Raw genomic sequence first — 23,744 nt, 5'->3', positions numbered from 1 at the left:
TTTAATAGCAGAGGTCTCACTCCGAATCAGTCGAGTGGCATTATCTTTTCATCGGTTGCATAACGCTGTGTGGAAGCTACCTGGTCTGTCGCTCCGCTTGCGAAACGTAGATCCCCTAATGGAACATCTTCGCCAGTTAGAAACATTTAGGCTGGCCTGGTTTAACCAGACTGAATTGTGTGAGGAGCTCACAAATCCTTGAAAGATCTGGACAAAGTCCAATCGGTGAGCTCCTCTGGCAGGCAATGGTCCATTGACTGGGTCATGTAGCCCGCATGCCCAGCCACTGCATGCCTCTAAACAGCTTTTGTTCGGCCGGATCGAGGGGTCTAAATGGGCGCGGTACGGGCGAGAAAAGAGATGGAGTGATGTGCTACAGGAGGAGTGGACTTGCCAATGACTGTTACCAGCGGTGTCAAGATCGGCCTCTGTGGAGGATGCTCGTGAAGGACGCTAATGGGCAGTTGGAGGCATTTGCCCTCCAACAACAACGGAGGGCGGAGGAGCGACGCTCACAACAACGAGCGGAGTGCCGGGTGGCTAAAGAACAGCAAGTTGGCACAGTAGGGGGCACAGGTGGTGCATCAGCCAGTCATCTCAGTCAGTCGACCCGTGGCACCTGGATCTGCCCCATGACCTCCTGCCAGCGGGTGTTCAACACTTCGTGGCCTCATCGTGCACATGGCCTGGCACAAGCATTGTGGTGACGTCACGGCCACTTAGTGGCGAATGGCGGTTGTTGTTGTGTGTATGTGTGTGTTTGTTTGTGTGTGTATGTGTGGGGAGCGGTAGTGTAGCGGTTAGCGCGCTGCGCTATGAACCCGGCGACCTGGGTTCGATTCCCGCTCACGGTCGACACCGGTGACGATTATCTGAACCTGTCCCGGGTCTCCCCTAGGTCGACTCAGCCTCAAAGGAGTACCTGGTGTGGTGTGTAAACATCGCCACTGGGGAGACAAAGGCGGCTGGGCGTGGTGTTGGCCACCCACCCCCTCGTGTACCGTTCCGGCCTTCATAGGTGCTCGCTAACAGCACTTGCCCCTACAGTCTGTTAAGGCTATTTGGGGGATATTTGTCTTTGTGTGTGTGTGTGTACGTTTATTTTTTTGCACCATTCTTAGCTAAACCGTGTTAATCCGTGGGTCTTTGTAGTGCCTCTGGGTGTGTCTATGGGCCTGGGTGTCTATGGGTCTCTGCGTATTTGTGTAGGTATGTTGAATTTCTTTGGCACCGTACGTAGCCAACCGGGCTAACCTGTGGGTCTCTATGGGTGTCTCTAAGTGTCTCTGTGGGTCTCTGTATATGTATGTACGCATGTTGAACTTCTTTCACACCTTTCTTAGGCAAACCGTGCGTGCTAATGGGAGGTGCGGGGGAAGGACAACAAACTCAACACAAGAAGTCGTTCTAAAGAAATGAGTTTGCAATCGAGGTAATTTAAAAGTGCACAGCTCCAGCGGCTTCCTAATGTCAGAAGGAAGAGCGTTCCAGACGACTGCAGAAGCGCGGTGCAGTGACCATCTTTGTTCGATGGTTAGCCAAAAGCCGCTGCTGCCAGGATGACCGGAGTTTACGTGGTGATGGTTTATGCTCTTTAACGAGCTCACCACGGTTTTGTTGTTCATTTGTGGCGAGCACTTTGTGTGTGTAATGAGTGCGACTTCAATGTATTCGTTTGGTACCCAGAAGCCAATGCAGCTTGGCGAGTACTGACTGGACACGGTATTGGATCTTCTGCGGGAACTAAACAAATATTGGTTGTCACTGTCACACGACGAACATCACTCCCAATATAGACCACTGAGGGGGGAGATAATTGCTGCCCTCCACGATGGGAGACAGAGAGAGCTCATTGCAAAACATTCCTGTGGTAACTCTGTGGTCTCCGCTTCCGCAGGTCCATTCTAGAATAATAATAACGCCACGAAGGGCCTGGAGGCACTGCCTCTGTGAGAGTTCCCCAATAGATTCTGCCTCTCATGCTGCGATGGTGATTTAGCACAACATGGAGAGAGAAAATGTAAACATTGGCAGGAAAATAAAAGACATGACTACGAACCTACAATGGGTAGCATGGCCATAGGAAACATTTAAATTAAGGACGTCTCAATGTTATCAAGGAAAATGTAAACCTCAACGTGGTGTGACCTGGTAAGAAGAAAGGTGCATTTTACTGACACATTTCGTCTTGTTTCTCACAGCAGCAGCAACATCGTCAGTTGTCTACGATGGTTACGAATCGGTCTCCACTGGTGGCAGTATTTGTAGGTAAGTACTGGACAACTCTTCAGCATCATAATATTTATTTACATTTATTGGAGGAATCCGATAAGCTATGAAGCTCCTTTTCACAGATAGTCCAGTAAGGGCACGGGGACAGAACGTTACAACAACAGACACTAAACAAAAACACGATAGGAGTGCAAAATATAGGAAAGGTAAACAAATCAATTAAAACTAAAAAACATCATTATTTTAATTTACCAGGCAAAGGCCACTGAGCTATGTGGCTCTTTTTCAGAAGCGACTTGGCTATCACAAATGACAGCTCTAACGAAGTGGCTTATCACGTGGACATTTATAGCAGCCAAATACTCTAAACGCGTGACGTTGATTCTAAATGTGGAGGGAAAAAGCAGATGACCCCGAGAAAAATCCACGCGACACCATGGGGATAGAGAGACATGCAACAGCAGCATGCTTCGGGGTCGCGATCGAACTCACGATCTCCTATATTACCAGGCGAGGCAGTTAACTTCTTCCCACCACTGCGCCCCCAACTGCTATCTTCACATCAACCCCACAGTTATTCATGGAATGGCTCAACGACAACTTCAACAATGCTGATTTGAGCCTTCGTGACTGCAGGAATCCATACTCTTTGGTTCTTTCGGTAAAGTCACGTGGGTAGAAAATAAAATAAATCTCGACGTTTTGGGCGCAACACAAGCGTCCATCATCAGTTGGGAAAGCACGTGGTCTGCTGCTGAGGCAGACTGCTTTAAAAGGTTTGAAATGGGTGTAGCTCAAGGGTTATAAAGAAGTGGCCGGGGTTAGTGATGTTAATGTGAGAAATTAGCATGTAACTGTAAGATAGGAGGAGAGCGGCCTCCTAAACGAAGGCACGGAAGTGGCTATGTTAATGTGAGGGATTAGCATGATGTTAATGTGAGAGATTAGAGGGCACGGAAGTGGCTATGTGAATGTGAGAGATTAGCATGATGTTAATGTGAGAAATCAGAGGGCACGGAAGTGGCTATGTTAATGTGAGAGATTAGCATGATGTTAATGTGAGAGATTAGAGGGCACGGAAGTGGCTATGTTAATGTGAGAGATTAGCATGATGTTAATGTGAGGGATTAGCATGATGTTAATGTGAGAGATTAGCATGATGTTAATGTGAGAAGTTAGAGGGCACGGAAGTGGCTATGTTAATGTGAGGGATTAGCATGATGTTAATGTGAGAGATTAGCATGATGTTAATGTGAGAGATTAGCATGATGTTAATGTGAGAAATCAGAGGGCACGGAAGTGAGAAGAATAGCGGCCTCCTCGACGAGGGAGTGCAACCCAACGGGTGCAATGCAACGGCCATGTGAGCATGAGAGATCTAAGAGAGAGGCATAGAGAGAGACACACAGAGAGTCGAAATAACAGCTGACATATGCAGGTTGGATGGAAACATCACAGTCAGTTAATACTTTACCTGGTTAATAGCGTCCTTCCAATGATTGCTCAGTTTGTACCCATCTTCTCGGTTGTGTTTATATATCTGGATGGCTTCATGAACACATCTCTGAAGGTAGCCGGTAGGTTTGCAGAGTACCTCCGTCTTGGAAAATCTATTTCGTGTGAGCCCAAAGCGTTAAAACAATGATCGGCAACGGCAGAGGTATTGGTCCTACCGTGTTTCAAATCCACCTTGTGTTCACGGACGCGGTCCGACACATGTCAACGAGAGAGATACACATGGAGAGAGAGAGACACACACAGAGAGAGACACAGAGAGAGACACATACACAGAGGGACAACCCACAGAGAGAGCCACACAGAGAGAGACACAGAGAGAGAGACACACAAAGAGACACACACAGAGAGACACACACACAGAGAGAGACACATACACACAGAGACACAAAAAGAGAGAGAACACACATAGAGGCACACACAGAGAGACACAAACACAGAGAGAGACACATACACACAGAGACACAAAAAGAGAGAGAAACACACATAGAGACACACACACAGAGACACAAACAACAACAACCGCCATTCGCCACTAAGTGGCGGTGACGTCACCACGACGCTTGTGCCAGGCCATGTGCACCTTGAGGCCACGTGAAGTGTCGAACGTCCGCTGGCAGGTGGTCACGGGGCAGACCCAGCAGGTGCTACGGGTCGACTGACCGAGATGACCGAGATGACTGGCTGATGCACCACCTGTGCCCCCTACTGTGCCAACTTGCTCTGCTTTAGCCACCCGGCGCTCCGCTCATTGTTGTGAGCGTCGCTCCTCCGCCCTCCGTTGTTGCTGGAGGGCGACTGCCTCCAACTGCCCAGTAGCGTCCTTCACGAGCCTCCTCCACAGAGGCCGATCTTGACACCGCTGGTACCAGTCATCGGCAAGTCCACTCAGCTCCACGTCCTCCTGTACCACATCACTCCATCTCTTCTCTAGCCCGTGCCGCGCCCGCTTAGTCCCCTCGATCCGGCCCAACAAAAGCTATTTCGGCATGCGGTGGCTGGGCATGTGGGCTACATGACCCAGCCAACACAGCCTTGCCTGCCGAAGGAGCTCACCAATGGGACTTTGCCCAGATCTTTCAGGGATTTGTGAGCTCCTCACACAATCCAGCCTGGTTAAACCCAGGATGGATCGTAGGCAGGCCAGCCTAAATGTTTCCAACTGGTGAAGATGCTCCACTAGGGGGGTCCACGTTTCGCAAGCGTAGAGAAGGGAGGGAATGACTGTGGCACATAGAGAGAGAGACATACACCCAGAGAGACATGCATAGAGAGAGACACACAGATAGATAGAGAGAGACACACAGAGACACAACACAGAGGGACACACACTTCACCATTCCACGTGAAGTAAGTGTCATCAAAGTTGCAACATCAGGATTCAGTCCATGTTGGACCAAGTCTTCAATGATTGTAATGGTGTCAAGTGCAGGTATCTTGGTGAACAGAGAGACTACATCGAAACTGACAAGCAAATCATCTGGAGACAGTGAGATGTCCTTGATTAGAGAAAGCAAGTGAGCTGAGTTAAGTACAGCTGAGGTGGTCTTGCCAGTGAATGGAAGCAGGGTCTCACATAGACATCGTGCCAGTTTGTAGGTGTGTGAGTTAAGGGTGGAAACGATGGGACAGAGCGGGGTACCTTCTTTGTGGATTTTTGGAAGGCCCTAAAATCTGGGTGGTCTAGCAGCAGAAGGTTTTAGAGAGAGCAGATTGGTTGGTTTGCTAAAAGAAGTCGAGTTAGTGATGGTGTTGTTGGTTTTCGTAACCAGTCGGTTGGTAGGATCTCTATTGATTTTGGTATAGCTACCATCCTTAAGAAGTTCCTGAATTTTATTCTTGTATGTGGCTTTATCTATGATGACAGTGGCATTGCCCTTGTTGGCTGAGAGGATGGCAATATTATCTCTCGATTTAAAGCTTTCGTGACTGCAGGGATTCGTCTTCTTGGTTCTTTCGGTAAAGTCACGTAGAATGGAAAGAATAAAAAAAAAGCCATCAGATTCACCATGGAAGTCGAAAAAGATGGCAAGCTACCCTTACTTACTAACAGTAAGTAACTTTTGTTGCCAGATAAAAAGATAAAAAAATAATTATCATATTCTTGACTGGCAAATGAGGTTCCAATGGTGTAAATGCTTACCCCGAGCTCTCATACTCTGATGGTGCATTGTCTTTGAGTTGTGCGCCTTTTGGCGTCATCTGGTCCAACCCATGTGAGACTAGGCTCTAAGGAAAGCTGTCTCGGGTGTGGACCAATCAACTTCAAGGACAGTGCACATACATTATCAGAGTTATGTGTTTTGTTTGCATTATGACTGCAGGTATTGTGGTCTATGTAAACATGACTCCTTGTAAAAAAGGTGTCAGTTTTGTTGCCAGATAGAAGGGTACAAAAACAATTATAATATTATCTCTCTTTTTTAATTGAGCGAGTTCAAAACGCTCGTCCTTGCTGATTTTGCAAACAGGTTTCTTAGCGTTTTTGAGGATAGCAGCGATTTCAGATCTTGCTACGTTTGCCGGGATGTGTCCTAAGCCTTTGAGGGCGACATCGACCTGGGCAATGAAATCATCCACTGGGATGTGTTTGGGGGTGACTGCGAAATTCAACCCTTTCGCTAATACCTATTTTAGGCTGTCGGAAAATTGGCTGTTACTCTGATTGATAACAATCTTGTCAACATCTAATTTTGTGGATCTGGCTTCTTAGGAAGTTGAATTTAGCAATCAAGTTAACTTTACATTTGGTTGACATTGAAGCGGCAGAATACACTATCATGTTATCTACACGGTCCCAATTAGATGTGGACATTTTTATGTCAATGCCAAGTAAGATTGTAAGAGAGTCTTATCTAAATTATCAAGTTCAAATCGGAGCAGTCTTCTCTGAGATTAGGGCTAGGCTAGCCCTGAACAAGATCTGTTCAGCATTAGAAGTGACAGCTGTAAATGTGAGTGTAAAGGCGATCGGTATTACCTGTTCAGAAAGGTGAGAGACTGGATCAGGTGAGCCTTCTTGTCGCGCAGTTTGTTAACAGCTCTAACAGTTGTGAGGAAACCCTCCCCGTAGAGACGGTTCAATCTTGATTTGAAGCTTTTGTGGCTGCAGGAATCCATACTCTTTGGTTCTCTGTGTTGAGTCTCTGTGTGTGTCTCTGTGTGTGGCTCTGATTGTGTCTCTCTATGTGTGTTTCTCTCTCTCTCTGTGTCTCTGTGTTTGTGTGTCTCTCTCTGTGGGGGTTGTCTTTCTGTGTGTGTTTCTGTGTGTGTCTCTGTGTGTGTCTTTGCGTGTGGGGAGCGGTAGTGTAGCGGTTAGGGGGCTGCGCTATGAACCTGGCGACACGGGTTCGATTCCCGCTCACGGCCAACACCAGTGACGATTATCTGAACCGGTCCTGGGCCTCCCCTAGGTCAACTCAGCCTGAAATTATGCTGGCCACCCACCCCCTTCGTGTACCGTTCCGGCCTTCATAGGTGCTCGCTAACAGCACTTGCCCCTACAGTCTGTTAAGGCTATACGGGGGATCTTTGTCTTTGTGTGTCTCCCTCTATGTGGATGTCTCTCTCTGTTTGTGGGATGTGCCTTTCTGTGTGTGTCTCTCTCTCTCTGTGTCTCTCTCTGTCTCTCTCTGTGTCTCTCTCTCTCCATGTGTATCTCTCTCGTTGACATCCTGGTCTCTCCTCGTAGTTGCTCTTGCGGGTTTTTGTTCCTGTTGCCCGGCTCTCTGACATTGACATGCTAATCTTCTCATTGGCACTGCCCCCCGGTTGCTGGAGCCGTCTCACATTGACATGCTAATCTCCTACATTTACATACAAATTACATCTCTAGCTCCGCCCACTTACCCTTGGGTTGAGCCCACCTAAAGCCGATATAACCTCTTGTTGTAGCAGTTATTTATCCTGCCTCAGCAGTTCTCCTGCTGTGCTTGTCTCACCTGATGACAGTTGCTTGTGTTGCAATTGAAACGTTGTGATCTATTAATTTTCTATCTACGTGACTTTACCGAAAGAACCAGAGAGTATAGTAATACACAGTTTTCCTACCTAGTACAGAGTTTGCCTAGCAGTTGTGTAGCTACTACACATTGTGCATAGCTAGTACACTGTGTGTCTAGCTACTAGTGCACAGTTTGTCACATAACCCATAAAAAAAAGTAATTACCCATCGCCATAATTTGTGCTGATGTGTTTTCAAAATGCCCTGGCCGATTTTTAGTTCATTAACTCCGATTAACCCTCTTGGGGCAGTAGTTCTCAAAAGTTGTGGTCCCAAGAGCTACCATCACCAAGTGGTAAGCGGCTCTTACTCCAGGAGGTCCGTAGGGGCTGCCATGCAAATGTAGAATCAGAATGAGAATATTTAATTATATTGAAAGAGGAATCTGATGCGCTGTTAAGCTCTTTTTGATTACAGTCCGAGTAAAGGTCACAGATCAAGGTGGGGGAGATTGCCTATCAAGGTGGGGGAGATTGCCTATTAAGGTGAGGGAGATTGCCTATCAAGGTGAGGGAGATTGCCTATCAAGGTGAGGGAGATTGCCTATCAAGGTGAGGGAGATTGCCTATCAAGGTGGGGGAGATTGCCTATCAAGGTGGGGGAGATTGCCTATCAAGGTGGGGGAGATTGCCTATCAAGGTGAGGGAGATTGCCTATCAAGGTGGGGGAGATTGCCTATCAAGGTGGGGGAGATTGCCTATCAAGGTGGGGGAGATTGCCTATCAAGGTGGGGGAGATTGCCTATCAAGGTGGGGGAGATTGCCTATCAAGGTGGGGGAGATTGCCTATCAAGGTGGGGGAGATTGCCTATCAAGGTGAGGGAGATTGCCTATCAAGGTGGGGGAGATTGCCTATCAAGGTGGGGGAGATTGCCTATCAAGGTGGGGGAGATTGCCTATCAAGGCGGAGGAGATTGTGCAAGCCAAATGAGTTAGAAAGAGGGGTGGGGGGGGGGACTCCATAGAAGCTGAAGTCTCCAGCTTCCATGGAGTCCATAAACTAGTTTAGTTCCAAGAACTAGGGCTGATGCACACGCGGATCCCGTTATTACCTCATGCTGCTCCTCCCTGCCCATTTAGTTGCCCCCCGTGTCCTTGAAGTGAGTAGGTACTGCTCTGCAGAGCGTAGTGTATACTTGCTAGTCATATGAGAGATCAGTCAGGTCCGCAGGTACATTGGTCCAAGATCATTCAGAGCGTTATAGACCAGAATGGCTAACATATACTGGATGTGATAGCCTACTGGAAGCCAGTGCAGATCGTGGACAGTGGGAGTAATATGCTCAAAGTGGGCTTCATGCCTCAATTCTGCCGCTGTATTTTGCACTAACTGAAGCCGCCTTAACAAGACACATAGTAGCCCTGCATAAAGGACATTACCCTAATCAAGACGAGTTAATATGAATGCATGAGTTAACAACACAAGGTCATGCGCTGACAGGAAAGGGCGCAAACCTCAGAGCCGCCACCTGTGGATGCATGTTTAGGCTGAGGTCAAATAAAACTCTTAGGTTGCGTACCTTGGGCAAGGCACTAAGCTGAACCCGATCAATAAGCGAAAGTTCAATCTCGCACTGGGCCAGCCTGAATCGACCATCAGAAGCAATGATTATTAGCTCGGTCTTGTCATGATTTAACTGTAGCCAATTTTGTTCCAGTCATGTTGCTACCTCGGACAGACATTCAGAGAGTGCTGAGACACGCAACCCAGATTTGTCAGTAAGCGAGACATAGATCTGTGTGTCATCAGCATACTGGTGGCAACATAGGTCATGCCTCCAGATAATATCCCCCAGCGCCTGAACATACAAGTTGAAAAGCAGTGGGGACAGAATAGACCTCTGCTGGACTCCAAAATGGATGGGCCCTTCAAGTGACATAATGGGACCCATGGACATTCTGGGATCTACCTGAGAAGAAAGAGGCAATCCACTTTAAGGCAGTTCCACCAATTCCTGCCATGGTTCTCAGGTGCTGTAGTAGAACTGCATGGACAATTGTGTCGAAAGTTGCTGAGAGATCAAGCTCGACAAGGGCAGATATCTGTCCCCTATCCATTGACTGAAGAAGGTCATCACCCACACAACCGAGGGCCATATTTGTGCTGTGACTTAAAAGCCAGACTGAGCAATAATAAAACTAAAACTACCAGACTCAAGGCATTGTTCCAACTGGGGTTAGATCACCCTCTCAAACATCTTTTTTAAGAAATGTGATGTTGAAAATTGGGCTTTGTTTTGCAAATACATCAACATCCAGTCCCGGCTTCTTCAGAAGTGGTCGCATGAGGGCCTATTTAAGGAACACAAGGACTTTTCGATTTAAAGCTTTCGTGACTGCAGGGATTCATCTTCTTGGTTCTTTCGGTAAAGTCACGTAGAAGGAAAATAATAAAATTATAAAAATAAAACATAATAAAATAATTCTCACGACGTTTCAACATATTTCGTTGCTTCCTCTTATTTTCCTTCTACGTGACTACTGAAAGAACCAAGAAGATGAATACAAGGACCTCGCCGTTCGAAAGGGAGGAATTGACCATTGATGTATGCATTGAGGCTGCTGTCTCCAATGACTCCCTTAGGAGCCACTAAGGGCAGGGATTTAAATCACAGGTGGGTCAATTCAACCCGGAAGCAAGTTGCAAGAAAAATCCGTGATCTGGTCCCGTCTGTAAAAGATGTGGTTCCAGACATGCAGTACCCTGGCGTCTACAAACTAAGTTGCCTCTGTGGTAGAAGTTACATTAGAGAAACCAAACGACATGTCTCGGACCGCATCCATGAACATAAAGCAGACTTGAAACACGGTAGAACGAACACCTCACCCGTGGCAGATCACTGTTACAATTCAGTGGGCTCACATGACATTGACTTCTCCAAGACAGAGGTTCTCTGCAAGCCATCTGGCTATCATGAGAGATTCGTTCATGAGGCGATCCACATATACAAACACAGAGACAATTTCAACCGAGAAGATGGACTCTGGCTCAGCAATCATTGGAAGGACGTGATAAACCATTTTGGGTCTTATCTGATTATGTTCACGTTTACGGTGACTTTCAGACCGCAGTCCACTCACTGGCATTGACTATATATCTTGTATTCTTCTCAGGGAATGGAGTCTTTGCTCCGCTGCAAGTCTCCTACCACCACTCTGCCATTGACATATTTCGTTGCTTCCTCTTAGTACCTTTAACGCGACGGTCAATGGTAGAGTGTATAGCAGATTGTATAATAATAAATAGTATAAAAGTGTAATGTTTAATATAATGTATAAGGTCATATATAGTATCGTAATTGTATAGTGAATATACAGCAGTGTGGTATACAGTAGGGTGTGTAGAATAATACATAGTGTAATATTACAATGTATAGTCTAGTGTGTATAGTGTATAGTAACGCAGTGTATAATTCAATGTTGGGTTTGTCTATGGCAGTGTATAGTACGGGGTATATCCGTGTGATGTAAGAAAAAAGTTTAGCTGGAGGCATATTATATTTTTTGCGACATAGAAGTGTAATGTATGACTTACTGTTAGTAGCTCAGCTTATTGGAGGGTATATTGAGTATATTGATGATATTGGATGTAGTTTATGTTTTAGTTTTTTTACGTGGTGGTTTGGCTGCTGCAGCTCATTACTATTAAAATATCCCTCCCTTTATTACTGCTAATCCTACTTCCTCCCTTTATAACTGTTAATCCTCCATAATACACAAGCATAATATGACTTTGAGACCTCCCCATCACCTACACATTCCACAAGTAGTGACTAATCCCATATCTGCATTTTCCATAAATATGCTAAATTCCTCTGTTGATATGTAAATTCATTTGTCAAGGCGCTCTCCTCTTCTAACCCAGCTTATATATACGCTGTTAAGCTTGGTGGTGTTCATTCGGGACGCTGTCTTTCCGACAGACCTGTTCTTAACCTGAGGAGGCTGCTTGCGTTGTGCCCGAAACGTCGTGAGAATTTCATTTTATTATGTTTTAATTTTATTATTTTATTATTTCCCTTCTATGTGACTTTACCGAAAGAACAAAGAAGATGAATCCCTGCAGTCACGAAAGCTTGAAATAGTAGAAGTATAGTAGTATAGTGTATAGGAGTTCATAGTGTAGTGTATAATAGTGCCGTGTATAGTGTAGTGTGTTGAACGTATTTCGCACTGTGCGTAGCCACCCGTGCTAATCAGAGGTGCGGGGGAAGGGCAACAAATGAAACAAAAGAACAAGAAGCAGTTTTAAAGAAATCAGTTTTCAATCTGGAATCTGTCGCTAACCTCGGAACAATTCTCATTGTCTCTTTTTCACTCGTTGCTTGCGTTTTCAGTGTCTGTGTTCACAGGACCTGCCCACTTTGCCGCTCTGAACGTGAGGACGGATTCCGAGGTTCAAATCACAGAGGGATCCGTGGCCCTGCTCTTCTGCTCCTTTGACTGCAGCCCCAACAGTGACAAGGCCACGACTGTAGAGTGGTCTCGAGTGTCTGACGGCTCAAAGGTGATGGGGTTTCCTTTCCTTAAATGTAAACTTAAACTATAAAAAATATCTATATTTTACCGCTGAGTTTGCAGAAGTGACTTGGCCACAAATGATAGCTCAATGACGCGGCTTATCATCACGTGACAATTTAAAGCAGGCAAATACTCTAAATATTGGGGAGAGATAGAACACACAACCTCCAAGATCAAACCGGAGGGAGGTAAAGGAGAGGGACTGCTTAATGTACAGGGGCAGTGTTGAGTCCACGAGATGCAGTGGTGTGTCTATGGGGCAGTTCTGCTTAATGTGTTGATTCCAGTGGAGGGGTGCACTACTCATCCTTTTAGTGAACGATCATCTTTCAAACATAAGTCACTTATAACAACGTGTGCACACGCATTGCGGATGATCCCCTAAACCTCGCAGATCTTGGTTAAGAATGGCAACTACTTCAAACCTCACCCGCGGATGGAGTGGGCTGGTGATGAGTCCAACTGCGATGCCACCATTCGCATCAATGACGCGGAGACCAGGGACTCCGACAGCTACCGGTGCAAGGTGATTCGCCAGCCCTCCAACGACCAGGGCTTCAGTGTGGTCAGACTGAGAGTCTCCGAGACTAGAGGTGAGACAGGCGGATGGACGCACCCGCAATGGCTCGAGTTGTTTGGTCTTTTCGTTTGAACGTGGCCGTTGGATTTGTTGTATGAGCAGCAAATAGAATGGACACCGGTGCTGTTTGGAGACATACACACGTATGTAGAAAGGATGGACAACGGGTAAATTTTAAGTGGGGTGGTGTTGTTGTTCAGAAAAATGGAAAGAACCGGTGAGAAAGGAGGACTCTTAACAGAGAATGGCTTAAACTTGATCTGGAGCTTTCGTGACTGCAGGAATAACTTTTTGGTTCTTTCGGTAAGGGCACGTATTATTTAATTGACTTCCTTTCTATGTGACTTTACCGAAAGAACCAAAAAGTAGAGAATGGCTTAACGACGACATTCGGAGATTGGTGCCAGGAAGATGTGGCCACTACTTGAGCCATATTGGCACTACAAAACAGAGGAAAGTAGAAACAAATGACTAAATGTGCAATGAACACACACCTACTACGGGCTATCTGCCCATGGCTCCTATGGTGTTTCTCTCCACATTTAGAATCAACGTTACCAGTTTTAGAGTATTTGGCTGCTATGCATTTATGCGTGATAGTCAAAGTCACTTCTGAAAAATACCTACATAGCTCAGTGGGGCCTTAAACCTCATAAAATGTAAATACAATTTTTACTAAACTTTCGTGACTGCAGGAATTCATATTCTTTGGTTCTTTTGGTAAAGTCACGTAGATAGAAAATAAATATAAAAACATTAAAAAACACATCGCAACACAAGCGGTCATCATCACGCGGAAAGAAAAGGGGGGAAGGGTAAGCCTCTAAATGCAACTGTTTATTTTAATTTTATGTTATATCTACGTGACTTTACCAAAAGAACCAAATAATAAAAATGTTAATTTTTGGTTTGCATTAGTGGATTCATAAAGGCCGTGTCACAATACTCAGGCAATGCCACCGGGCACCTGGGTTCGAATCCAGGTTTCATCCTTGCCTGGACCATGCAATGAGTGTGTGGTTGTTTCAATTTTCATCAAATTTATCCATAGATCTGGTAGTCCGTGCCCCTGGGGAAGTTACGGCGGTGCAAGGAGACACTGCCTTCCTGCCATGCTCCTACTTCTGTGGCGTCAAGGGCAATAACGACACGCTGGTGGAGTGGTACAAGACCATAAACGGAGAAAAGAAAAAGGTCAGTGTTGGCGAGTGGTGCATTGCAAGCAGCGCGTTCCTCCCGTTCCCCCCACGGGTGAAGACATCTCTCTGGAGGCATGGCTGGATTCCTTTATTGTAACGAGGTTATCTTCTGTGCTGCTTGAAGCGAGTAGTCCCTCCGCCATGCAAGAGCAATCACCTACGATTAGATATGGTTGGCTACATACAGCATGAAAGAAGTTCACTACAAGACAAAGGTACCCGTATAGTCTTAATTAGCAGCGAGCGATCGAGCGACTCGCAAGTGGTGATAAACAAAACAATTAAAAACTCAGAAAGGTGGAGGGAAAGCATGTAGGTTATTTTCTGTTTTTATTCCTTCCCTCCCCCTTCCTCCCACCATCTGCCCTTTCTCCAATTTCCTTCACCCCTTGCTGACCATAATTTTCCTCATGAGGTTGGGGTTTTACTTCCACCTCAACCTACCTCAGCCATGATAACCTCGACTATCACTCCCTGTGTAATGAGTTCTTGGAGAAGCTCGTAGAGGCAACGCGTTTATTTATAACGCACAACAGTAACACTCCTCTTATACAGCCTAGGAACACAGCCTCCGACTAGCGTGCCTAACATCGGCTACGCTCTCAGGTCCACTGGCTATGATTTACCTAGGCGAGGCTATCTGACCCAACCTAGCCAAGGTACGGGTCCCAACCGCTGGCTTCCTCAGACCCGGCCCTTACAAGGACATCAGGCCGGGAGTCCCAAGGTCTCACCACTGGCCCACACAAAGCCCCGGCCCTTACAAGGACAGCTGAGACCGTACAATGTGTAATGCGAGCGTATGTGAGGTTTCGCCGCCCCAGCCCCTAAGCCAACCAGGCGCCACGAACCATCGGGGGCAGGGTCTAAGTGCGGAGCCCGCGGGCGTTAAGGGAGGGGTATTATCTGGAAAGTTCTTAAGGGGTGTGGCGAAGGGCGGAGTCTGGGTGACGTGGGAAGGGGATATAAGGGGGAGCCGGAAGGGGCTCGGGGTCAGTTGGTGAGAGCTGGAAGCTGGGCCACGTCAGGAGTCTCCGCGAGTCATCGGCCACGTGGCGACGCGGAGACGGCTCCCAGCGCGCCGTCTGCCAGCGGTGCGCGGGAGCGGGGGAAGTGCGAGAGCGGCGCGGGAGCGGGACGTCAGTTCTGCGACACAGGCGCTTGTCGTCGACCCGTTTTTATTACGAATGTGTAATAAAAGACTCCGTCAGGCACTGCTGGTCTCCGTTGGTCTTTTATTTAGGTTCTTTCTCCGCACCCCGCTGGTCTCCTCCGCAGACCAGCGTCGTCTCGCGCGCCCCCCGCACGCGCTCCCTCGTCAGCTCCTCCACTCTTCCTCACACCCCGCTGGTCCTGACAAGGGACCAGCGTCTCCTCTCGCGTGCCGCGCACGCTCCTCCGTTAGCTCCTCCACTCCCGCACTCCGCACACCGCCGGCCGACGGCGTGCTGAAGGTCCTTCGGCCATGTGGCCGATGGCGCGGATCTCCTCTCACCACCCAACGTGGCTCAGCCTCTTTACTCCGCAACTCCCCCGATTTCTTCCGAGCTCCCACCTATATCCTCTCCCCCACGTGACCCTGACTCCTCCCCTTCCGGATCGTCAGATCTGGCCTTCCCATACTGCCCTGCTGGCTCCGCCCCCATTCACCTCGCCTCCCATTGGAGCCGAGGTGAACGGTGGCCCCTCCCACACGCCCCGCAGACCAGGCTCCGCCCCCCAATACCCCGGGCCGTGTGATTGGACCAGAGCCCAGCAACAACCCCATTTACGCTCGCATTACAAATGTATGATGACGTCAAAGCCCCAATCCACAAATACGAGAGAAACATCAAAGCAATATTCTACACTCCTCCTGACGCAGTTATCTTGCTTCACCACCCAAATGTGATATTTTAGTTGCTTTGTATCTATATCAGCCATCCGAAAGAATAAGATTTAAATACATTAAAAAATATTTAAAAAGATAAATATGAACCTGTTACTTCGAGTAATAACCAAAATAATGTACAAATATCTTTCAATACGTGATTAGTAGCACGATTCATGTACAGTTTACCATCGATTATCTGGTGCGTCATTATCCGGCTTCCAACATTATCAGGCGATCCCGGACCGATCCGACGAAATCGGCAAAACTGCTGCAAAGGTGCGGCAATCGGCACGTGTGCGTGACGAAAAATAAAAGTAGCTATTCTTGATTTCAGTGTCAAATATTATGTACAGTACATTGTACACTCCATCCAACTTAATGAAAATACTGCACGTATATATATACAGTATTCACGACTAATAACTACAGTAATTAAACCATAAAACGCACACGGTGCTATCTGGGAAAAAATTGCTGTGTAATTCGTCGTTCGCCGGAGCACCCAGTCTAAAGGCTGCATCAGTCGGGCGATTGTCAAAAACATGGTTGTGATGAAACAAGAGCGTAGCACTACGTACATCATCTCATGCAGAGTCGTCGAGATTGCAGTGGTAAGTACAGTACAGCAACTACAGTAACTTTCTTTTCCAGAATTTGTTTTTCCCTATTTCTATATATTTACTTTTCCCAATTTCTTATAATAAACACTTTTAAAACACTTAAAAATATACACAACACCTAATACATAATATTTACAATAAAGTGCAAAAATAAGCTCTATAAAATAAACTTATTTGGTCATTATCCGGTGTTTTTGAAATTCCAGCACCCCCTTCCCCCCCTGAATCTACCAGATAATCTACCGTATTGTCATTTTTTTTGTCGTGACTGATTTAAATTATCGTTGACGCGTGATGGTTAACTAAGACATTGTTGCTCTATGCTTTTGTGCTTCCAGATATATAAGATCGAACTCCGGAGCTTGAATGAACCGCGGGTGATGTGGATGGGAGACGAGTCCAAGTGTGACGCGTCCATCTTTATGCGCAACATCCAGAACGACGACTCTGGTCCCTACCGCTGTGAGGTGACACTTCTCTCCTATTTCAAACAAGGCAGCAAGACTCTACAGCTGAGAGTACAAGAAGCAGCACCGGGTCTGTATCGCATCCTCCAACATAATATTTGAACGTATTGGCAGTTACACCGTTAGTGTGCGGTAAAAAAAAAATTCACAATAAAAATGTTTTTCCCGCGATTCGCAACCACAGTCAGAAAATCTTCCTGGGTGGTGGTGTGAGTCGAAATCAGTTTCTCGTGATTTTGAAGCGGTCAGAAGATGAGTGTTTATGAGCAGGCTGTACAAGAAGCTTATTCACAGTCTGTTGTGATATAGCAGCAACCCAGCATGATGACGACTGGCTGGCTCCATGTTCTAAAGGCAGCAGTCTGATTCTGTCACCTGAAGACGGTCGCTTGTTGTTGCGATCGAAACGTCGTGATCTGTTATTTTTTCTACCTACGTGACTTTACCGAAAGAACCAAAGAGTATGCGAATGAATTTTTTTAGCAATTGTGTGCGTTGTTAGGGGCAACTCCTGTCAGCGTTTCGCGTATGCGCAATTGTGTGCTGTCCCACGCCGGGCGGCAAAACTATATAAATAAATAAAAACACATCGCACTAAATTGTTAATTAAACTACTTTAAAGTTTACGGACGGGAAAACGGCATAGCGTTGGCTCACCACGGGGCTTACGGCGTGGTACCTGGCAAATTATTTTTTAACGTGAACCCCACCATTTCAGAGCCAAATCCCTCGCAAGCGCGTGAACACAATCAGACAAAAAATGCCTTTTATAGGTTAGAGCAGGGGTCAGGAACCTTTTTGACTGGGAGAGCCATAAAAGCCAAATATTTATAAATATATTTCATTGAGAGCGATATAGTATTTTTAACGTATAATAAATTAAATATGTCTTACTTTTAATGCGACGTCTGGTGCTGCATGGTTTTGCTGATGGCCTTGTAGTCTGGTTCATACGTGATGAGGTTGAGCTTCATGCAGGCGTGACCCGTGAAATTTATCTTCAAAACTAATTTCTGTTCACTTTAAAATGACACAGTATTATTAAACAATATCACAAGTATTTTAGAAACAGTTCCAAACAGATTTTTTAAAATTATTTTTTCAACTCAAAATTGTCTGGGAGCCATATGCCGTCACTGGAAGAGCCATATATGGCTCGCGAGCCATAGGTTCCCGACCGCTGGGTTAGAAGATGTGTTGTCAATCCCGCCACCACCAGACACAGACAATTAGTGAGAGTCTATCATGGAACCTTTTTTGCCAGTATCAAAGTATGAAAAATAAGAAAATGTTTTCCCATTTTTGGCAGTAATAAAACAGGAGGTGTTAAAATGTTCAACCACCGACTTGATACCTTTTTCAAGGAATGAAGTTACTGCATTCATCACGCACAGTACTTGTGGTGAACATGCAAACAAACATGGCTCTGATGATATATGCATTGTCTTTGAAACTGATTGTCCTACACCATAGACAGCCTTCGTCATGGCACGAGATAGAGGTGCCACGGTGGCTAGGAGATGGTAACTTCCTCGCCTGGTATACAGGAGATCGTTGGTTCGATCCCGACCGTAAAGCCTGCTGTAATTTTGAAGTTTGTGTATCTCTGTCCATGGTTGCGTGGATTTTTCTCTGGGTCCACCAGTTTTTCCCTCCACATTTAGAATCAAAACGAGTTTAGAGAATTAGCTTGCTATAAATGTCCTCATTATAACCCACTTTGTTGAGCTTTCCTTTGTGGCCAGGTTGCTTCTGAAATAGAGCTAAATGGCTCAGTGAGCCTTACCTGGTAAAATATAAACAAAAAGTCCAGTTTCGTTTTAGAAATGACGCTTGACATGAAACTGCAAAAATCATCTTCAGGGCGAAATTCAGGAAGTATTTTTTTTCAACAGCAATCAACATGCTGAATGCTAGTATATGTTACAATTTAATGTATTTGGCTATAGCAGGTGACAAGAGTCTGACAACACAAATATTCATAGATCATTACGTGGCCACAACCCAAAAATCAATAATGAATCTCACAAACATTTTTTACATGTCAATGATCAGATTTGTTAGCGTATGTCTGTATGTATTTTTTACTTAATTTTCACCGTACGGAGCCAACCATGCTAATCAGATGTGCAGGGAAGGATGACAAATTGAACACAACAACGAGCAGTTTTGGCAGCATTCATGATGTGGCTTGAAATACCAAAACCAGGGCTGGGAGCACGGGAGCAAAACTACCAAGAGGTCAGCAACTACGGAATTCAATTTGCGACTCTCAGCAACAAGGCGTTACCAGTTATTGTGAATATTATTGCCTAAACTGTAAAGGGCCCAAACCATAAGTATACTCTTTGTTTCTTTCGGTAAAGTCACGTAAGTATAAAATAAAATAAATTTAATCACGACGTTTCAATTGCATCACAAGCAATCATCATCAGGTGGGAAAACCACAGCAAGAACATTTTTTGCTGAAGTGGGAGAGAGTTGCCGTGGTAAGAGGTAATATAGGTAAGAAAGGGGGAGGAGCAAGGGGGGAGAGGGAGGGGTGGGGGTGTGGGGTAGGGGGAGGGAGAGTGCTGCGTGGTGTAGTAGTACTCGGCAGGTATGATGGACGACAACCAATACAAAGCAGTTAGGGTTTTACCTGGTTAATAACATCCTTCCAATGATTGCTCAATTTGTATCCATCTTATCGGTTGAAGTTACGTCTATGTTTATATATCTGGATAGCTTAATGAACAAACCTTTGATAGTTGCCCGAAGGTTTGCAAAGTACATTGATCTCGGAAAAAAAAACAATATAATGCGAGCCCACAGCGTTATAACTATCGTCAGCCATGGCAGAGGTATTGGTTCTGCCGTGTTTCAGATCTGCCTTGTTCTTGCGAACATGGTCCAAGACATGTCATTTCGTTTGCCCAATGTAACTGCTACCGCAGGTACAACTCAGTTTGTAGACTCCAGGATATTGCATGTCAGGAATGACATCCTTCACAGATGGGATTAGATCATGGATTTTGTGTGCTGTATTGAATCAGACCTGGATCTTGTGTTTGTGTAAGATTTTGGAAATCTTTTTGGTAACACCTGCTATGTATGGTAACGTGATGGTTTTGATCGGCATCTCAGGGGGTTGTTTCTCCATGGTTGGAGAAACAGCTTTGCGAATAATGATGTCCAAGTACCCATTCATCTTGAGGACCAGGTGTACATGCTCCAGTTCACTGGCTAGGTGGTGTTGGTCAGAAATGCAGTGGGCTTTATGGTGTAGTGTTTTGATGAGGGAATTCTTCTGTGCCAGGTGGTGGTGGGAATCAGGTTTCAGATAGGAATCTGTGTGGGTGGATTTCCTGTAGACAGAGTGTCCCAACGAGCCGTCAGGTCTCTTCTCAAACAAAACATCCAGGAATGGTAGCTTACCATCCTTCTCCACTTCCATGGTGAATTTGATGGATGGGTGTATGGAATTAATGTGGTTGAGAAATTAGTTTAATGCTGGCAGGCCATGTGGCCAAATGACGAAAGTGTCATCTACATAATAATATGGTTGTTCCCCGTTTTTCTGGCAACAAAACTGAAACTTTTTTACAAGGATTCATGTCTGCATTAACCACAATACTTGCAGTCAAAATGAAAAAAAAAACACACTGATAATATATGCATTGTCCTTGAAACTGATGGGTCCACACCAGAGACAGCTTTCTTTAGAGCGTCGTCTCAATTGGTGCTAGACCAGATGACGCCAAAAGGCGTACAGCTCAAAGACAATGCACTATCAAAGTAATGAGGGATCGGGGTAAGCATCTACATCATTAGACCTCCTTTGCCAGTACCAAAATATAATAATAGGGTTGTTTTCACTGAGCTTCAGTCACATGTCTATTTGGAAGCATCTGAGCGGCTCAAGCCTGCGTTGGGCCACGTTGAAAGCCAAGTCGGAGCGGAGCCGCGACTAAGAAATTAGCAATCATGATTTGAAGCTTTCGTAATTGCAGGAACCCATACTCTTTGGTTCTTTCGGTAAAGTCACATAGATAGAAAATGAATAGATCACGACGTTTCTATCACAACACAAGCAATACATTGGGGAAACGAAACGACATGTCTCAGACAGCGTTCGCAAAAACAAGGTAGATCTGATTCTAGATTTGAAGCTTTCGTGACTGCAAAGATTCATACTCTTAGTTATTTCGGTAAAGTCATGTAGGTAAAAAATTATAAAAATTAATAAAAGTAATAATAGAAATAAAATAAAATCACGACGTTTCGGAGGCAACACAAGTCTCCGTCATCAGGTGGGACCGTCACAGCTAAATTTATTGTATCAAGTGAGGCAAAATTCCAAGAGACGAGCCCTTAAATACAAGTTAAGGGGGGAGGGGCTTATCTGAATGTGGTAGCCAGGGAATGGAACGTGGGGGTGGTGGGCGGGGCTACAAGAGAAATTGGCGAACGTCGACCTGTGCAAGAGAACAATCGGTGTACCTCGACCTAAACAGGTGTTGGCTGAGAATCCAAATACAAAAAAGTGGTACTGTTAAACGCTGGGGATGTCAACACTTGGTAAAGTAGAAAAGTACCTGTCAAATAAGATGGTACAAATATGTGTAGTTAAATCTTTTTTTACATGGTTTATAACATCTTTCCAATGATTACTCAGTTTGTACCCATCATCACGGTTGAAGTTATGTCTGTGTTTGTATATCTGGATGGCTCGTGTACAAACCTTTGATGGTAGCCAGAAGGTTTGCAGAGTACCTTGGTGTCAGAAAAGAGGCTCTCATGATATTGTCAGACCTATATAAGACCTTGTTTCAGTAGCTTTCTCTCTCACCTGAAGACGATTGCTTGTGTTGCGATCGAAACATCGTGATCTATTAATTTTCTATCGACGTGACTTTTCCGAAAGAACCAAAGAGTAAGAAAATAGCCTTTAAACCCTTTGCCATTGCGTGTACGTTATAAATTTCTCTGCCGATTCCATTCCGGTGATGTGCGTACATGTACGGAAGTAAAAAAGGCCAGAGGAGGGCGTGTGGGATTAGTATTCGGCAGCGGAATGTGATGCATTGGGGGCCCTCACGGCCACAAGCGGTGCTCCGAATCAACAGATAAACAAGTAAAAAAATGTTAAAAGAATCATAAATTTTTTTTTAATTACCTGCGGCCTACCATGGACCAAGCCCGATTCTTGCACCTAGCTACCATCATATCAATAGAGCATCACAAAGTTGTCTGATCCACTAAACCCTGTGAGGAAATCCTGGAACCAATGGGACCAGCATAACAGCAAGACGCATAAGAATAGGTTTTATCCTTTTCTGGCCATAAAAAAAGTCTGGCACGGGTGAGACTAGGCCACAAAGAAGGCTGTCTCTGGTGTAGTGTCCCATTCACCGCTGAATCTCGGAAACACGCAAAGTGGTTCTCAGCGTTAATTTTATTCAGAGAGGCATAGTAGTGCACCTGCTGTTTATATAAAGACATTGTTAAATAAGGATAGGTTTTACCCTTTCTGACAATACAACAGGAGTTGTTAAGATGTTCAAACACCAAATAGATACCTTTTTCCAAGGCATCAAAGTTTGCATTATCCAAACATACCTGTGGCAAAACATGCAAAGAAAACCACGCTATGATAATGTAGCATTGTTTTAGAAACTGATTGGCCTATACCCGAGACAGCCTTCTGTATAGACTTTGTCTCACCACCAGTTTTTGTAGACCAGAGAATGCAAAAAGGCAAACAGTAGTCCTAAGACAATGCCAAGTATCAGACCATGTATAGCTCGAGTCAAGCAGTTATATCTATGCTTTTTGCCAGTATCAAAATGATGAAAAATAAGAACTGCTTTTTTACTCTTCTCTGGCACTAAACCAGGAAGTTGCATGAAGATGTTCAAACACCAAATAGATGTCTGGTATTACAAGGCATCATGTCTGCATTAACCACATCTACTTTTGACAAAACATGCAAACAAACATACTCTGAATATATAAGCATTGGCATAATTATATGCAAAAGATCCCATAGATATGACTTCTCTATCATAGATATAAGTGTTCCGATATTGCATTGTCTTTGTTCGCCTTTTGGCATTCTCTGGTCTACTAACACTGGTGATAGAGACAAGGCCATAATGAAGTCTGTCTCTAATGTAGGTTAATTCAAAGGCAATGCATATGTAGTGAGTCCAACTGAGTCACAGACGTTGTCTTGGGAGCAACACTATTTATTACATCAATTCAACATAACATAACATAACCTACACTCGCGTGTTGAACTAGACACGGTTCATTATCCTGGTCCGGACCACGAGTTGGGTCCCTGACTGTGTTGCTAGAGGCTTCTTCAACCCCACGTGGATCTTCTTCACCAAAAACTCGAAGATCCCCGAGCCACTCACGGGGCCCCTGTTATATTGGCCTGAGCTGGGGCTGGCTCCGCCCCACGCCCCGCCCACCTTTTCCATCTCTCTGGCCCTTTCCGGAAGGCTTCCAAGAGCTCCTCTATACCACGTGACCACCCAGCGGCCCCTGTTCACCGGTGGCCCCCCTCCAATATCATCCGGTCACGTGTCAGCAGGTCAACCGGCATATCATGCCCCAACATAACCCTGGCTGACTGACACTCTCTCTTGCCCGTACCGCACACTGTACATGGTGCCTCTGCACTGACCAGCGCTCACCTAAGTCCCGCTAGGGCTGGTACTACGCCCAGTAACCAGGCTGCAGATG

At 45.5% G+C, this 23,744-nt stretch overlaps 1 protein-coding gene across 5 annotated transcripts in view; it reads left to right on the top strand.

The window, feature by feature from the left end:
- The first annotated feature begins 1,341 nt into the window (after positions 1-1,341).
- Positions 1,342-23,744, top strand: part of LOC133362426 (signal-regulatory protein beta-2-like) — a 36,598-nt gene continuing 14,195 nt past the window's right edge. For 4 of the 5 annotated variants that reach the window (XM_061581369.1, XM_061581366.1, XM_061581370.1 and 1 more), the window contains exons 1-6: positions 1,342-1,432; positions 2,202-2,268; positions 12,087-12,256; positions 12,665-12,863; positions 13,902-14,044; positions 16,881-17,079. In XM_061581369.1, the coding sequence (XP_061437353.1) occupies positions 2,229-2,268; positions 12,087-12,256; positions 12,665-12,863; positions 13,902-14,044; positions 16,881-17,079 (751 nt within the window). In that variant the 5' untranslated portion in view covers positions 1,342-1,432; positions 2,202-2,228. The remainder of the gene's footprint in view (positions 1,433-2,201; positions 2,269-12,086; positions 12,257-12,664; positions 12,864-13,901; positions 14,045-16,880; positions 17,080-23,744) is intronic. The other variant, XM_061581368.1, reaches the window with a different exon arrangement.

Source organism: Lethenteron reissneri, unplaced genomic scaffold (assembly GCF_015708825.2).
Source record: "Lethenteron reissneri isolate LAM-NWPU_2019-01 unplaced genomic scaffold, ASM1570882v1 scaffold_147, whole genome shotgun sequence".
Classification (NCBI taxonomy): Eukaryota; Metazoa; Chordata; class Hyperoartia; order Petromyzontiformes; family Petromyzontidae; genus Lethenteron; species Lethenteron reissneri.
This window is presented reverse-complemented; position numbering and strand designations above follow the sequence as displayed.